At 41.4% G+C, this 19,385-nt stretch overlaps 1 protein-coding gene across 1 annotated transcript in view; it reads left to right on the forward strand.

The window, feature by feature from the left end:
* The window catches only part of LOC310875967 (netrin receptor UNC5D-like), a gene marked incomplete at both ends in the record, with an annotated part of 180,852 nt that overhangs the window by 126,837 nt on the left and 34,630 nt on the right, over positions 1 to 19,385 (forward strand). Inside the window, one exon of the mRNA XM_083789416.1 lies at positions 11,980 to 12,195. Within this exon, the coding sequence (XP_083645542.1) occupies positions 11,980 to 12,195 (216 nt within the window). The remainder of the gene's footprint in view (positions 1 to 11,979; positions 12,196 to 19,385) is intronic.

Consider the following 19,385-nt stretch of genomic DNA (forward strand, 5'->3'; position numbering starts at 1 on the left):
AGTATATAGGGTCGTGTCGATCAGTACACGCTTTGTTGCATTCGGCCAACGTATCGAAGCGGTTGTCGTTGCCGCCACAACCACCGTAGTAGAACGGCTTGCATTGTTCTTCCTCTGCATCGTAGTAGAACATCGGGAAGTATGCCATGCCAGGATGCCAGGCCATGCCAGGTCCAGGATCAGGAACGAGGACGCACACTGAAAACCACAATGAGGATTAGACTATCTATCTGGAATTAACATCTCATACCACTAACCCTAAAGGGCCTCGCAAACGGGGAGCCATAAAACGTGCCTATAGTTCACTTTCAATGAGACCTGCGTTTTTTCTCGGAGAAGTCGCGGCGGTGCGACAACGCAAGCATATTTACGTGAGCACGGTCTCGTGAATTTGTCGCGCACGTGCTCGTTTCGTGCACACGCCCGACGCACTCACCAGACCCTTTGATTCGGTTTAGCTTTTTTTTTTTACGCTTGCGCCTCTCTTGAGCAGACCTGTCGTTGATCCAGGCACCAACGCCTGTGTTCCTCGCTCCCCATTTGCAAGGCCCTTAAAACACATACAATTATTATGATTATACTATGAGGAAGATATTTTTTTCTTTTTTAAAGTGTACATAAAGTGTTGTACAATTTAAAGTGTTGTACACTTTAAAATTATGTTTTGTGGCCACACCCACCACTTCATTAAGTATACCTGGTTGTCACCTTAGCACAACCCACCTGAACTGAAGCCACGCCCACAGCTGTGGTATAATTTAATTGATTGGGCCTTTTGACTCAAAGGCTTTCAGGAAGAAATCAAAAATACACACAGGCTTATTTGAATAGCCTATTAAAAGCACACCTGGGGTGAAAGTAATACTCCATAGACACATACAAAACAAAAATATGACACTCCATCTTTAAGCCTACTTAACATTTTGTTGCTGTCAGTCATAAAGCTCTCCATATTCTAACTTTGTGTGTGTTTGTAGCAGATCTGCAAGCTTGTAACACGGCGCTAAGCAGCGCGCTTTGAGCTTGTAGATCTGCTACATGTGCATCCCTAAGGCCTGATTCACACCTTTCGATCTAGCATACAACATAGATGAATACTAGATGTATGAGACTTGTTTACTGATGCAAGCTCCCAATGCATTTCCAATGGAAGTCACATGGTTTGACACAACATTTTTGTTGTACGACTTTCGGCTGTTTTCCGACTGCCCCCCTCCCCCTCATACAACATCTGTAGCCTGAAAACTCACCTTTTCAGACTCCATCATGGCCCATAGCACTTACCCTAACCCCTTAGATAGCATTTCTGTTGGCTTAGATAGCATTTGACACAGACTTATAGCATGTTATGTAGACAGCACTATAATTGTATTGTATATAGTCATAGCACGCCATAGTACATATGTATAGCATAGTAGTGAATATGTATAGTTTATTATGTATAGTGTATGTATAGTTTCATCATATAGATATTCCACTGTTACCTTCTTAGCTTACGCATGTTTCATGATAAATGCTTTTATGTGATGTATTCCCATGCTTTTGTTCTTGCTTAAATGTAAGTCGCTCTGGATTAAGAGCGTCTGCTAAATGCCTAAATTGTAAATTGTAAATTGTTATACAACACAAATGTTGTGTCATACCATGTGACTCCCATTGGAAATGCATTGCGAGCTTGCATCAGAAAACAAGTCTCATGCATCAGCTATAAGTGACAGTTTTGGACAGGTTTCCACCCAACAGGTTTCCACCTGACAGACAATTTACACCAGGCACAAACACATCCCCAGCTAGTATACAATATTTATACTGAAATCTAATTTCTCAACAAATTCAGATTACTGCATTCCACTGCACTTCGTAATGGCTAAACGTGAATTAAAAAGGCTAAAACAAGATTGCTTGTTTTTAGTTACAGATTATGTTTGGTGTTGTCTATTTCAATGCCCAAAATCTGAATGTATCATCTCTGCCTGCTTAACAGAGTCTGAAAGTGAAGAATTACATTTTAACATCATGCTAATTCGATGATAGTGATGATAGTCATTGACTTTAAGGTGTTATATTTAGGTGTTAGGTTTGAATATTCTATACAAATATCAACATCAACATAATGACCCCATGCATGTGTAACTTGGACATAACTATAAAGAGTTAGACAAAGACAACAAGTTAGGACACAATATAGGACAATAAACTTACCATCTGGCACGGGCTGAGAAACCACAGCTCCAAGGAAAATCAACACAACAAACATTTTTGCCACCATCTTAATTAATTGATACATTTTTCAGGCCTGTCCAAAACCAAGATTCCCTCCAACAAAAGTACTTGTTTTTCTGTTCAAACCCTGAGCGCACTGACCCTAGCAGAGCTTGGTTAGATAATGTCCTATAGACCTACAGTATGACACCTTTTTATCATGTTCACTGACCAGGGAGTGTCGGTTTCACTCTAAACCTGATTTCCCAGAGAAACTAGAGAAACGGTTGGATGGCACTTACAAATGATGATGAGTTCCCACAAGTTCTCGCCAGCTCTCACATATATACTAACGGGATGGGCGAGAATGTGCAGTTTCACTCTAACCACCGCATTGTTGATTTTGTTGACGAATAATGTCCGTCGACTACTTTTTATTCACTGACGACAACTACGTGGAAACTAAATGAAAACTAAGCTATGATGAGTAAAACTAAGTAAATATACTGACAATTTTATCAACAAATAAAAACTAGACTAAAATGTTAGGAAGGGACTAGTGGACAAGAGATCCAGTGGAACTAAAAGACAAGTCATTTTACACTTGGGTGCATGCCGAAAATAGCCAATCTACAAGCACACAAGCTTGTGAGCTTGGAGATTGGTTATTTTCAGCAAGCGTAAAATCTGCCATTATGACGGCATCAAGGCCCACAGAAATGCAATGTTTTTGTCGACAGAAACAAAAATTGCATGACATTTAGTCGACTAAAACTAGACTTGACACTAAAGCATTTCAGATGACTAAAATATGACTAAAAACGAAATGGTTTCATGCTGCCTAAATCAACACTGAACCATCGACATCATGGTTGTATTTTATTCACATTGGGTACAGACAATGTAATGTTAAAATAGCAGATCTACAAGTTCATAGCGCGGCACCGAGTGCCAAATACATATTACATATTTGTGGGGGTCCATGACATGAAAATACACAAACATGAGTTTTTCAGAAAACTGTCAGGATTTAGAAGACATTTGTAGAATGTCCCAGGGCCAAAATGGGTTAAAATCCATTGCACTCCACTATATACAGCCAACTTTATACTTGTATGGTGTTGTTATCTCTATGCAAAAAAGAAAACCTCCAGGTGTTATAATGATGCTTTGTGAATATTCCTGAAACTCCCAAGATGGCCTCATGCAACAGACATGTGAGCAGTAATGTACCTACTGTACCTACTAGTACTATACCCACCTTTCATGCTGTATTGGGGATTTTTATGTTTAGCTTCATGTATAGACGTATAGACAAAGAATGTATTGATTTTGGCCTTAACATCACACGCAGTGATGCAAGGTATTCCTCATGCTTCTGTAAACCCTGGAGGACATATTTCTATGTTTTTAACTGAACTCTTTTTATATACTAGAGCGGTGCCCGTTGCTCAAAAAAAAATCTTAAAAATAATTTTCTGAAAAACCTATTCTATATCAGTGGTGCTCAATATTTCATATCAAGGACCCCAAACATACTGTATGTATTTGACCGCCGGCGCCGACCCCCATCTAATATGTTGTTCCAGTGACCCCCCTAGAAGCAAAGATTTGAGTTAAAAAATATATATATTATATTCCAAATTTGCGACACATTTTCATGATTTTTCCAAAAATAGCAGACCTACAAGCTCGTAGATCTGCTATTTTTCAATAACTAAAGTATAACATAATGCTTAAACAGCAAAAGGAGTTCCCGCCCCAAAATGGGTTAAAACGATGCAAGCTGGAAAAGCATGCCGCACCCAGTTATTATGTCTGTGTCCCTTTTATGACCATATATGGAGTTCTTTGTCACAATTGTCAGGCATGCCCAAATATGGAGTCTATGCAGATGTAGTTAGGATGGGAAACAAATTCCATGTATTTACCAATATTATACAGTGACAAAATATGCAACAACTAAATCTAGTTGTTCTTCTCGCCGTTGCTTAGTTGGTATGCATGACTAAACAACAGCTTTCTCTGTGTTTTGAGCTTGTTGTAGATCTGCTGCTTTTGCTACGATGAGTAATGTGGCCCTCTGGATGGAGTGTGGAAACACAGTAGCCCTCTCTCCATCATCAAAGTGATGCCCATCCCTGATCCAAATCACCAGCAGCCCAAAGGCTTTTCTCAAATGGCTGCATAACACAGTTATTGTTACATACCTACCTTCAGCCTTCATTTCTGCCTTTTCATTAAAAGCTACTGAATATTGGACCGGCACCAGAGAGACCACCCACAGTGATCCCGGCACAAGTCCATTTTCTTTCAGAAACGTTTCATGTGGAGATGATATTTGCTGTTCTCGAGGAAAAACCCGACCCCCATCTTTTTTTTCTTTGGTGTGCTTCCAAAATGCACTGTTAAAGGTGTGCGTGCGTGCGTGCGTGCGTGCCTGTGCGCGTGTGTGCATGTGTGTGCACGCATGCGTGTGTGTGTGCGCGTGCGTGCGTGTGCCTATCACATGCGCTAGAGGCCTAGAGCAATCAACTCAGCCCTGTGGCAAGGTGGACATGCTGTTTTCCTCTCTCTCACACTGGGCACAGATGTTTCTGCAGGCCTCTATGCATTATTGCTGCCCGGCTGGCAGGCCTGGCAGGCCCATGGGTGGTTATAGATCAGTGAGGAAGCTGCAGGGCAGAGGGAGGGAGGGAGGGAGGGCCTGGCTGGCATCATCCTCCTCTCAGCCTGCACCCCTCGGGCACTTCTGGAACAACTGTCCACTAGTCCACATGATCCATGGCTGCCATGAAGTCCGGCCGTATATGCAGTATATTATATACCCATGGATTAAAGTTCTCAGTCTTCACCACTTGTTTCCACCAGTATTAGCAAAGTACTGTATGTCTTCTATATGGAAGCATCTTTTGTGCTGAAGATAGACGATCTACAAGCTCACAACACGTCGCGCTGCGACGTGTTGTGAGCTTGTAGATCGTCCATCTTCAGTTGTTAGTTGTTTTAAGATTTAAGTGCATTTGACCTAGTCAAACTAGAAATCATGTTCAGAAGTGTGACATTATGTATGTTGCATACTAGATCTATTGATTCAAAGTTTTCCTTTCCAGGGACCAGAATACTTCAAACCCAAACAATTTGTCAAAAATAGAACTACAAAACGCGTGTTAAACAACAAATAACAGCCAGAACCAGCAACTGCATTTATTTAATCACATGTGAAAAATGTTGTTCACAATATGTCGGAGAAACGGGTAAAACAATAGGTACACGGCTGGGACAACATAGATACAATATTAACAATGCAAAAAAGACAACCACAAGATTTGTGCAACATTTCATGGCTCACGGCATTGAAGCTCTAAAATGCGCTGGACTTCAACACAATCCTAACTGGACAGTAGGACAAATACGTTTTAATGAAAAACAGTTTATTAAGAACCTCAACACGGATTTTCCTGGAGGCTTAAACATGCCCTAAAATCAGATCTTGAACACAACAAAACTTAAACTCAGGATTAAACTGGAGAAATCTAAAAGTGATTGGATCAGACTTCCTTCGGATACATGGTGAATGTATTTATTCCTTGCACTGAAGTTTTTTAATTCCCCCCCTTCTAGTTTTGTGTGGGATCCTATCGGTGTTGTTTTTGGCAGCGAGTTTTGATTTTAGTTTTAGTCATAGTCTCTTGAATAGTTTTCATTTAGATTTAGTCACATTTTAGTCACTCGGAATGTCTCCGTGTTAGTCTAGTTTTAGTCGACTCACTGAATATCATGAGATTTTAGTAGACTAAATCTACAGTTGATTTAGCCTTGAGGCCGTCGTAATGACTGTTTTTGCACTTGCTGAAAATGGCCGATCTACAAGCTCACAGCGCGACGCGTTGTGAGCTTGTAGATCGGCTATTTCCAGCGTGCAACCAAGCGTGAAATGACTTGTCTTTTTATTTATACTGGATCTCTTGTCCACTAGTCCCTTCCTAACCTTTCAGTCTAGTTTTTATTTGTTGACAAAATTGTCAGTTTTAGTCATCATAGCTTATAGTTTTCATTTAGTTTCCATTTAGTTTTCGTCAGTGAAAAAATGTAGTTGACGAACACTGTAGCGGTCCCCGCCGAAAGAAGGTCAAGACTTGAACTGATGGTAGTGAATTTATTAAGTCCATAAACCAACGTAAGAACTGACAAGAAAATAAAGAACACAAAACAAAATACTCTGTTAGTATTACACATAAAAATTGCCGTAGCTCACATTAGCTCCAAATGTAACTATAGCATTACACAAAACAGTACAATTCCCTTTTAAATGGTTTTGAGCATCATTCAGAAATTAGAATTCCTGTAAATACATTACAATTAATTGACTTTAACATCACCATGCACTTATTATAATGAACTCGTTTTTCCTTTTTAACAGCTGTTTTTAACTCAACTAAATTAATGAAATGGCCTCTTTTAAATCATTTTTAAATGTAAATGACATGAAATACTAGTATCCATAATGTATGAAATATAGTCCAAACAATCACCAATTCCTTTGCAAACACAACACAAAAGCAGCAAATTAAACTCTGGCTTAGTTGTAGTTTAGTACATTATCCACACTTAACACCATGTACTTTGTTGTAGAAATACGTTTCTTAACGCCCTTCAATCTACTATAACCATAGTTGGAACAGGATGTAAACAACACAAGCCATACATTTGTACCAATCTTTTCTCCCAAAACCCCCCCCAAAAACGTGTTAATATTCTACATAGCGCAAACAGTCCGTGGTTACTAACCTTATGCCTCTTCGGGGGGTGGCTAAAACTATACAGAATGTCTAAAAAGACAAGTCATAAAACGCGCGGTATGCTTTGTGGCGAGCAGCACAACCACACGTTTCTCTCGGATTATGTAATACCTTTTGCGTCGCGCACGTTATGACGTCACACTTCCTCTCTGGGTCGCGCAGGTAAAATCATACAAAACTCCTTTCAAAATAAAAAGTATTTGGCTCAACACACAAAAATAACAGGAAAACGACTTCAAAAGGTATGTTTCACAATAAGATCATAATATCAATGTCTGTACACCCAGAAATAGAAAAGTTCAGCAAAAAACGTCTTTACAAACACTTTTACGTCTTCGTTTTTAGTCGACGAAATGAACACTGGATCGTCCTATCCAGTGGGATCCTGGGGAACTCTGCGTTCTATAATGGGCATGACGGCATGTGTGTGTGTATGTAATTGCCTCGCGGGTGGGAGTGGCAGCTGATTAAAACCCTGCTCATCTACATTAACAACGGTTACGGGTCACAGGCAGGTTAGTTACGCTGTGATTATAATTACACAGCAGGCTGCGTTTCAGGAATAGCAACACATGTTTATCGTTACACACCCTCTTAAACCATTTTGGGCGCGGGAACCCCTTTTGGTGTTGGCATCATGTTATGCTTTAGCTTTTGAAAAATAGCAGATCTACAAGCTCGTAGCGCGCCACCGAGTGGCGCGCTACAAGCTTGTAGGTCTGCTATTTTCGAAAATTCGAAGAACGACTGACATATAGAAACATAGCTTTTTCAGAAAACTGTCAGGATGTAGAAGACATTTTTAGAATCTGATCTCGGGTCAGAATGGGTTAACCACATAAACCCTCCGTCGTTTATACTGGAGTCCCCCAGGAGTCCATACTAGCCCCCCCTTCCTTTTCTATTCCCTCGTTACCAACACTCTTTGTCTGCTCCGGATAGTTAGTTAGTTACTTTATTGACACAAATGTATAAAAACCCATGAATCAAAAACTTTAAAAGGTACAATACATTAAAACATACAAATACACCACACAAAACCCCCTTACAACAGGAGCTTACTATTGCTCCACAAGTGACAGGCAGGCATGTAGCATATACGCAACGTCTCTCTCTGTTAGTGCCCACAGAGAGGGAGCTCAAATCAATACCCTCGTGTCCATCCATATTTCACTGTGATATCTTGTGTGAGGTTAGAGGACACACCGTTACGTGCTGGTTGGTTTTGTAGCTGTTCAGGTGGTATATGCGGTTCCATCGTCCCTTTTCCACACGCAGTCCATGAGCGGACAACCCAAAACCGTGTAAAGGTCATCCTCCAAATAGTCCTCAATGTTTAACCCATTTAGGCCTGAAAAATAATTCTTCTAAATCCTGACAGTTTTCTGAAATACCTATGTTATGTTTCTAGGCCTATATCACTCAATATTTCATGTCAAGGACCCCACAAATGATCTGTAATTGGCCTCCGAGACGCCCATCTGAAAATATGTTGTTCCAGGGACCCTCCCCAGAAGCAAAGATTTGAGTTAAAATAAATTCGTTCTGAAAAAATATATTCCAAATTTGAGGCACATTTTCACGATTTTTCAAAAAAATAGCAGACCAAGCTCGTAGCGCGCCACTCGGTGGCGCGCTATGAGCTTGTAGATCTGCTATTTTTCAATAGCTAAAGCATAGCATAATGCTAACACCAAAAGGGGTTTCCTGCCTAAAATGGGTTAAGGTGTACTGCTGGTGCTGGTATAAAGTGGGTGAACAGATAGATCTGGGTTGATGGCTCGGTACACTGTGACCCCTTTTTCCACAACTTGGTTCCCAATGGGAACCGGTTTTCACTTATTTTTGGTTCTTTAGTCATTTCATGAGCCAGAGCTCCAACATTGGAACGTTAATTATGAATTGAGTGGAGCAAAACCACACCTATGTTAGATTGTTATTACCGTGAGACTTCCCCAGTTAATTACTTATACACGAAGACAATGATTTATTCTATCACACATTTTTTTATATGCAAATGAGGCATTATATAGGAAAATAAGCTGCCTACTACTGTGGAAGGGTTATCATATATTCAGTTATTTATATTGATCCTATAAACAATTACATTTCCCATTGGGAACCAACTGGTGTTCATGTGGTTAATCACATCAATTATTTGATTTGATTTATTTGATATATTCATGATACAAGAAAGTTATTGTCTATATAGACTATACTATACCGAAGTCCTGACGTCACTTGCTCGCTCATCGCCTTCATGGTTTGTGCAAGTAATTTTTTCTATGGAGAATAACGTCGGGTCATCTTAAAAAGAATCGTCTCATATAAGCACTTGTCGTCCAAAAATAAACAAACTGTCTCTATTGTTGGCGAGGTGTCTCTGTATCGTTTTTGATAGCCAGTCACTCATATTTGATACAGTCTGCTTCTATAGCTGGAAGTAAAAAAGTGTCTTATTTAGCGTCATATACCAAGTCCGTATATATACATACCCCAACGTGGGCTCTGTCTATATAATGGTTGATGCCTAACATTGGTCCGGACCGGTTCCCATGGCAACGCCCCACCGTTCCAACTATGGGAAGGCATATATTCATGTATATATATATTCTCTACCATTGATCGACTTTTAACCCCCCCCCCCAGTCCTACAAGCAGTCATTCCCGGCCTCTAAAGCTAAGTGTAATGAGTTTGCATGCTTTTTTGATAACAAAATCTTTAACATTAGAGCTGATATTTTGAATGGTGCTGTTGCTAGTGCAAACCTTCAAACAGCAGCTAACGGTCCCAGGATAGATCTCTCCAGGGGGAGCCTATTATCGTTTTGCGCAATTGATGAAGACGAACTCCGCAAAACCATATCACAGATGACATCTTCCTCCTGTTCATTGGATACAATTCCCACCACCTTTCTCAAAGAGGTCTTAGACAGTGTGATTGGAGATATCCTAAAAATTGTAAACAGCTCTCTACAGTCAGGCGTCTTCCCAGACTCACTGAAGACGGCCGTAGTTAGGCCCCTACTAAAGAAACATAATCTGGATCCCTCTGTTTTGGGTAACTATCGACCCATTTCAAATCTACCCTTTCTGGGCAAGGTTTTAGAAAAATGCATCTCTCATCAATTGGATGTATTTCTACAGAACAATAATGTGCACAACAAATTCCAATCTGGCTTTAGGAAAAGTCACAGCACAGAAACAGCACTTGTAAAAGTAATGAATGATCTTAGGGTGTCTGCTGACAAGAAACATGTATCCGTTCTCTTACTTCTAGATTTAACGGCTGCATTTGACACGATTGATCATTCCATTTTAATACAGCGTCTGGAGCACTGGATAGGTCTGTCTGGTACGGCCCTGTCCTGGTTCTCCTCCTACCTTTCAAACAGAAGTTACTTTGTCAATCTAGCCGAGTTTGACTCAGACAAACACAACATCAGTTCTGGTGTCCCACAAGGCTCGATTCTTGGTCCTCTGCTGTTCTCCTTGTACATTCTGCCATTGGGTGAACTCATTACCAATCACGGAGTCAATTTTCATTTCTATGCTGATGATACCCAACTATATCTTTCTGTGGCCCCAGACGATCCCTGTGCTTTAGACCCGCTGTTGACCTGTCTGTCTAGCATCAAATGTTGGATGAGTGAGAACTTTCTCAAGCTAAATGAGGATAAGACAGAAGTTCTCATAATCGGTTCTAGCAAGCAAAAATAATCAATAATTAGCAGACTTGGCAACCTGACTGTAGAAAGTAACAGTACAGTAAAGAACCTGGGGGTTATTATTGATTCTGAATTTAATTTTAATTCACACATTAATCATGTTACCAAGATTGCCTTTTTTCACCTTAGAAATATTGCACGAATCAGAGCCTATTTGTCCTTGGACGATGCAAAAACGCTAATCCACGCCTTTGTTTTTTCTCGGCTGGACTACTGCAACTCTTTTCAGGACTCCCTAAGAAAACGACTGACAGATTACAACTTGTCCAAAATGCAGCAGCTAGAGTTTTAACTAGAACTAAGATGAGAGAACATATTACTCCAGTTTTGGCATCACTGCACTGGCTTCCGGTTGTTTTTAGGATTGACTTTAAAATTCTGTTACTTGTCTATAAAGCTCTCAATGGTCTCGCACCTCCGTACCTCCGTGACTGCCTACCTAGATATGTCCCTAGCCGCCCCCTTAGGTCCTCCAATGCTGGCCTACTTGAAGTGCCTAAAATAATGTGCACAAAAAAGTATGGTGAGGCTGCTTTTTGCTTCTATGGCCCAACAGCCTGGAATAAACTTCCATTCGAGCTCAGACACGCACCCTCTGTAGACATTCTTCACCCTTGCTTTTAGTTGGGTTTTATTTTTATTTTTATTTTTTTATGTGTTTTTATTTATTTTATGTTCTTATATTCGGTTTTGTTCTCTGCTATTGTTCTATCATTTTAACTACTTGTGTTTTATTGTATTTTATTTTTGTGTCCTGCCCTGTGAAGCACTTTGAGCTGCATTTATGTATGAAAAGTGCTATACAAATAAAGTTTTTTATTATTATTATTATTATTATTATTATTATTATATATATCTTCAGTTGAGAGAGGTGGATTTTCAAACTTTTTCAATTCTCATAACTCTTGTCCTTTGGTGGATTTTCTGCCATCCGGATTTAATTTGATCCTTTTTCCCGCGATGCTAGCGCCATGTTAAAGCTTCTGACGAGAGGTGAGGGGCTGGTTTGTGTTCTAAAACTGTGTTTGTTTCCCCTGCCCTGTGCGTTTGTATGGGGGGGGGGGGGGGGGGGGGGGGGGGGGGATGGGCGGGCAAACACAGTGTAGTTAGAGTGAAGAAAAGTGATGGCACCCGGAGCTGTGGTTAATGCTACAATTAGCGTGCAATAAAGGAGTTAATAATCAAATTAAAAATCTAATTATTGTACAGAATCAACAGAGTGTGTGTGTGTGTGTGTCTGTCTCCAGGTTCCCGAGGAGGGGGCGCGACGCAGCACGCCATTGGTCAGTCCGGGACGTTACCTCACTTCCTGCTGGAGCCCAGCGACGCCTACATCGTTAAGAGCAACCCAATCAGCCTGCGCTGCCAGGCCCGGCCCGCCCTCCAGATCTTCTTCAAGTGCAACGGAGAATGGGTCCATCAGAAACACCACAGCACCCACGAATACGCCGACACCACCACAGGTGGGTGTGTGTGTGTGTGTGTGTGTGTGTGTGTGTGTGTAAATAAGTGGTTTTCAACCTTTTTCACACCAAGGCATTTGAGCCACACAGACCACCATTTGATGATGGATAAGATTTCGTCCACAATTCCATCCTGTATTGATACGGTATATACCACAGGCAAAATATATATTGATCAAAATATCATTTTTATGCATTATGTAATTGTGTAGACTTCTTGTAAATTGAGTAATGCAGATTTGTAACAATAATCTAACTTTAGAATTTACAAGATTTGTTTTTCTGTGGAGTTCGCCTTTTATTTTATATTTTTTATAGAGGGACAGACAGTAGGCTGACAGGAAATGGGGGACAGAGATGGGGGGGGGTGGGTGACATGCAGTAAAGGCCGTCGGGATCGGGAGTCGAACCCGCGGCACACTGCCAGACTCGGACTACCGGCCAAGGTGCCTGGACCGCTGAGCCACGGCCCAGGCCTAATGCAGATTTTTAACAATAATCTAACTCTGTTGTTATTTTACACTCTCTCAAGAGTTAAAGATCTATATAAGGGTCCATTTGGTTACCGACTCTCTCTATCATTTACCGGGGAACCATGCTGGGACTCCCTCAAGGACCGCTGGTGGTCCCCATACCACTGGTTGAAAACCACTGTTTTAACCCATTTTGGGCGGGAACCCATTTTGGTGTTGGCATCATGTCGTGCTTTAGCTATTGAAAAATAGCAGATCTACAAGCTCATAGCGCGCCACCGAGTGGCGCGCTATGAGCTTGTAGGTCTGCTATTTTTGAAAAGTCGAAGAGCGACTGACGTATGAGACATTTTTAGAATCTGATCTCAGGTCAGAATGGGTTAAATTGACACCCAAATGTCACCTCAGCTTTTTCCTGTCCGTTCTACTGGAGCTCGAAAGAGATTGAGGTCACGGGTTTGACGTTTAAAAAGCGGATGCTTAATGAAGACGTGTTCCCGTGGAGTCACGTTAATTATGCAGATGATGCTTGAGGCCGTGTGTCGGGTTAGGAGGCATAGGGTTAGGAGTTAGGAGTTAGGAGTCAGGAATTAGGGTTAATGTAGCCTGGAAGGCAAACCATTTCGGGTTTATGATCCGGTCGGGAGTGGATGATATCTTACGTCATGATGTAGTCACTGGTTTGTAGTCATCAGGGTGATATCTTACGTCATGATGTAGTCACTGGTTTGTAGTCATCAGGATGATATCTTACGTCATGTTGTAGTCACTGGTTTGTAGTCATCAGTATGATATCTTACGTCATGTTGTAGTCACTGGTTTGTAGTCATCAGGGTGATATCTTACGTCATGTTGTAGTCACTGGTTTGTAGTCATCAGGATGATATCTTACGTCATGTTGTAGTCACTGGTTTGTAGTCATCAGGGTGATATCTTACGTCATGTTGTAGTCACTGGTTTGTAGTCATCAGGATGATATCTTACGTCATGTTGTAGTCACTGGTTTGTAGTCATCAGGGTGATATCGTTACGTCATGTTGTAGTCACTGGTTTGTTTTGTAGTCATCAGGATGATATCGTTACGTCATGTTGTAGTCACTGGTTTGTTTTGTAGTCATCAGGATGATATCGTTACGTCATGTTGTAGTCACTGGTTTGTTTTGTAGTCATCAGGATGATATCGTTACGTCATGTTGTAGTCACTGGTTTGTAGTCATCAGGGTGATATCTTACGTCATGTTGTAGTCACTGGTTTGTAGTCATCAGGGTGATATCTTACGTCATGATGTAGTCACTGGTTTGTAGTCATCAGGGTGATATCTTACGTCATGTTGTAGTCACTGGTTTGTAGTCATCAGGGTGATATCTTACGTCATGTTGTAGTCACTGGTTTGTAGTCATCAGGGTGATATCTTACGTCATGTTGTAGTCACTGGTTTGTAGTCATCAGGATGATATCTTACGTCATGTTGTAGTCACTGGTTTGTAGTCATCAGGGTGATATCTTACGTCATGATGTAGTCTCTGGTTTGTTTTGTAGTCATCAGGGTGATATCGTTACGTCATGTTGTAGTCACTGGTTTGTAGTCATCAGGATGATATCTTACGTCATGTTGTAGTCACTGGTTTGTAGTCATCAGGATGATATCTTACGTCATGTTGTAGTCACTGGTTTGTTTTGTAGTCATCAGGGTGATATCTTACGTCATGTTGTAGTCACTGGTTTGTTTTGTAGTCATCAGGATGATATCTTACGTCATGTTGTAGTCACTGGTTTGTTTTGTAGTCATCAGGATGATATCGTTACGTCATGTTGTAGTCACTGGTTTGTTTTGTAGTCATCAGGGTGATATCTTACGTCATGTTGTAGTCACTGGTTTGTTTTGTAGTCATCAGGATGATATCGTTACGTCATGTTGTAGTCACTGGTTTGTTTTGTAGTCATCAGGATGATACCTTACGTCATGTTGTAGTCACTGGTTTGTTTTGTAGTCATCAGGGTGATATCTTACGTCATGTTGTAGTCACTGGTTTGTAGTCATCAGGATGATATCTTACGTCATGTTGTAGTCACTGGTTTGTTTTGTAGTCATCAGGATGATACCTTACGTCATGTTGTAGTCACTGGTTTGTTTTGTAGTCATCAGGATGATATCTTACGTTTTATCACACAATGTTTCAACCCATGTTTTCACCCCTGCAGTGTCAATTATCTAATGTAATCCTGGGCGCTACACTTGCTTTTTACACACTACAACACTAAAACATCTCGGATGACTAAAATGTGACTAAAACTAAATTAAGTTTTATTCCAAAGACCCAAAACTAGAATCTAAATGTTCTGTCAAAATGGACACTGCATGATGTCAAACCCCTCACTGCTTCCCCCTGCAGTCCGCTCATCAGAATGCAGCAGATAAAGTCAAGCCCTGTAGTAAGCAGTCTCTATGTCTCCGTTCGCCCTCCACGGCAGATCAATTTCACTGCGTGAGAAACGAACCAAACTAACTTTTAGCGAATGCTATCCTTCGTCCAACATTAATTTAAGTGATCGCTTATCGCTTGATTCAATCATGGCGATCAGAAGGCCAAGCACAACGAAGGTTATGCAGGGACTTTAATAAGCGCTGGCTGTCTGCTGCTGTGATATGGTGCTGCTGATGCTCTGTGACTTCTCTCTGGTCATTATCTCTCTCACACCGCCGTCACCGCCGTATTCTGCCCTGTAAACTTTACAAGCTGCACTCAGGATTTCACTGCCCGGCTCCCATCTGGATCCGCATCACACTTTATATGTCTCTCTCTCTCTCTCTCTCTCTCTCTCTCTCTCTCTCTCTCTGTCTACACATCACACTTTATATGTATGTCTCTCTCTCTCTCTCTCTCTCTCTCTCTCTCTCTCTCTCTCTCTCTCTCTCTCTCTCTCTCTGTCTACACATCACACTTTATATGTCTCTCTCTCTCTCTCTCTCTCTCTCTCTCTCTCTCTCTCTCTCTTTCTCTACACCATCACACTTTATATGTATGTCTCTCTCTCTCTCTACACCATCACACTTTATATGTATGTCTCTCTCTCTCTCTCTCTCTACACCATCACACTTTATATGTCTCTCTCACTCTACACTACTGGGAGAGAGGGGGGGGGTAGAGCGAACAGCACTCCAGAGAAACGAGAGAGAGATAGAGAGAGAGAGAGGGAGAGAGAGGAGAGAGAGAGGGAGAGAGGGAGAGAGGGAGAGAGAGAGAGAGAGAGAGGGAGAGAGAGGAGAGAGGGAGAGAGGGAGAGAGAGAGGGGTATAGTGGCAAATGAGACAGAAAGAAAGATAAAAGTAAGGAAGGAGTATTTTCTGGTCGATGCATGGCTTGTACAGCTTAGCTCAGATGACCATGTGTGAACTACATGGATAAAATAATAAGGCTGCTATGAAATCACTGAAGCACTGAGAATACTTTCTTTGTCCTTTTTTTACGGTAGCGGTGGTCTCAAAAACATGAGGGAAACTTTGACAGGAAAAGACTCGCTCACCGTATAGAAACTCCTTTATTTCATCATGCTCATAAAGTGCTCTGTGCTCAAAGTGCCACAGAGTGGCGCGCCACGAGCTTGTAGGTCTTTTTATCGTGAAAGTGTGGCACAAATCTTTGAATATATATTCTTTCAGAAGACTTTTTATGTATTTCCACGTCAGGCCTAAAAATGGTTTAAACTGTTATCATACACAGTATACCGCCACTTTAAAAGCGTGATTTTTCTCTCCCCGGACAGCTCTGGCTGGCAGGTATCGATACTTTTAGAACGACATGTTTTGTGCCAGCATGGATGATTTTTACATTTATTTCTTGATCGCCTCTTGTCTTGATTGTTTAACCCATTCTGACCTGAGATCAGATTCATACGAGGTTTCCACTGGACACACACTGGTCTGATGAACCCATTCTGACCTGAGATCAGATTCTAAAAATGTCAGTCGTTCTTCGATTTAATTTTTTTTTATCAGACCTACAAGCTCGTATCGTGCCACTCGGTGGCGCGATATGAGCTTCTAGATCTGCTATTTTTAAATAGCTAAAGCATAACATGATGCTGACACCAAAATGGGTGCCCGTTCAGAATGGGTTAAACATGACGTCCTGGGCCGCTATATATGCTCCATAACAGGCTTGATGTCCGGGTATCGGTTATGTACAGTATATTCACATTCTGCATCGTCCCTGTACGGAAGCAGTGTACCCACTGTACTGTATGACTGTAGGCCGCACTGTAGATTTTGGGAAGAGGATGTATCAAAGTCTCCACAGACACTGAATAAGATATGAAACAATGTGTTATTTTTAATGCAGTATTGCAGCCTTTCCTGTTGGGTCTGTACCAAAGCACACATAGGGGAGTGCTGCTTTTGGTGTTAGCATTATCTTATGCTTTAGCTATTGAAAAATAGCAGATCTACAAGCTCATAGCGCGCCACCGAGTGGCGCGCTATGAGCTTGTAGGTCTGCTATTTTTGAAAAATCGAAGAGAACGACTGACATAGAAACACGGCTTTTTCGGAAAACTGTCAGGATGTAGAAGAACATTTTTAGAATCTGATCTCAGGTCAGAATGGGATAAACATGAGCAAACACAACAGAGTCCATCCGGGCAGTGCAGTTCTCTGTGAGCCCAGCCACAGATGACGACAACAGAGTCCATCAGGGTGTTAGGTACTGTAGTACAGTTCTCTGTGAGCCCAGCCACAGATGACGACAACGGCTCATACTGTACACCCAGTGTTCTGCTGACTGTAGGACTGAGCTCTCATAACTCCCTGAAGTACAGACGAAGTGATAAATTATTGTTCTACTGCACATGCCGGGAAGTTGGCATCGATCTCCATTCTCCAACAACAAAAAAGCATGTTTTTTTTTTGTACCGTCTCCAATTTCTCAGTCGATGATTTTACTTTTTCCTCACTTGCGCATCTCTGCCTAATTTGTTTCTTCTTCTTTTATTTTTTATTTATTTGTATTAACTTTTTTCATTCGTTTGTAAGTCACTGTAGAAATGGGTGTGGTGCACGGTTATGAAGTTATGACCGATATCCGATCTCCGGTTATTTGCAGGGTCATATGATCATATCTGCCGACACCGATTCTGACCGACTCCGATATTATACGGATTATGCTGCCTTCAAATATTATAGAAATATACAAAACAAAAGTGACAGAGCACATCAATATATTTATATAAAATGTCAGGAAGGGACTAGTGGACAAGAGATCCACTATAAGTGGGGCGGCGGCGGCGGTGGCTCAGAGGTAGAGTGCCTGGATGGTAATCGTGTGGTTGCCAGTTCGAACCCGGGCTCCCCCAGAGTTGGTGTCGAAGTGTCCTTGACTCTGAACCCCTAATTGCTCCTGATGTGCTGGTTGGTGCCTTGCATGGTTTCCGCTGCCATCGGTGTATGAATGTGTGTGTGAATGGGTTAATGTAATGCACAATCTCTGTAAAGCGCCTTGGATAAAGGCGCTATATAAATGCACCATTTACCATTTACCATAAGTAATTTTACATGGTTGGTTGCATGCTGAAAATAGCCGATCTACAAGCTCACAACGTGTCGTTGTGAGCTTGTAGATCGGCTATTTTCAGCAAGTATAAAATTTACCATTACGACGGCATCAAGGCCTGCCAAAATACATTTTAGTTGACTAAATCAACCCGTAGATTTAGTCAACTACAACCGCCTGCCATTTAGTCGACTAAAAATCGACTACTAAGACATTCCAGGTGACTAAAACTCAATTAAAACTATTCAAAAGGCTAACGACTAAAACTAAAATCAAAATGTTACTGCCAGAAACAACGTTGCAACTGGAGAACTGGTGAAGGACGAGCGTCTGAGGACAGAGCGTCGTTGCCACCGTGGAGAACGCTCTTTCATCACTTGAATGAAAAAGCCTCTTCACTTCACTGAGTAGTGAGTAATGAAACCACATTAAAAGTCATTCCATGGAGATCGTCTTGTTGTTGCTCTGCTCCTTCGGTGACTAACGGTCGTTGACGGGAACACCAGACACGGAGCAGACACACAACGAACCAATGAACACGCTGTCCTCTGCTAACCCTCTGTGGGTGATCAGTCTGTACTTAGGACGTCGTTTTGGTCCACGAAGAGTCTCCTCCTGGAAATGCCATAGAGCAGTGCCTGGTTTTCTACCCTTGTTCAAACCAATAGGGCCCATTCGTTATTCTGCATTTGAGCCACCGACCACCATTTGATGAGATTTAGCCTCTTAGACCCGAAACTAAATTATAATATATTTTTTTGTTATCGTGGGATAAGATTTCCCGTGCTGTATTGATGTTGGTACCATTAGGAGAGACAATCAGGCAAACATTCACAAAAATAACAATTCTTTAGTTGTGTAGACTTTGTGTAAATTAAGTGCAGATGGGTAACAATAATTTATCTCTTGGGAGCGTGAAATGAAACCAAATGGACCAGTAACGTCCATTTTACCCTCCCAAGAGTTAAAGATAAGGGTCCATTCAACTCCGTCATTTAGTGACGGAGTCTATCTGCATCGAAAACGATGCAGATAGATGGATGGATAGATGGATGGACGGAGGACACAGTGGAAGGAGAGGAGAGGAGGGGATAAAGATAAAGAAAACGTAATTGTCCATTCAATTGACATAAACTGGAAATTAGTCTTTGGCACACCAATCAAACATTA

The sequence above is a fragment of the Protomyctophum parallelum genome (assembly GCF_964188405.1).
Source record: "Protomyctophum parallelum genome assembly, chromosome: 18".
Taxonomy (NCBI): Eukaryota; Metazoa; Chordata; class Actinopteri; order Myctophiformes; family Myctophidae; genus Protomyctophum; species Protomyctophum parallelum.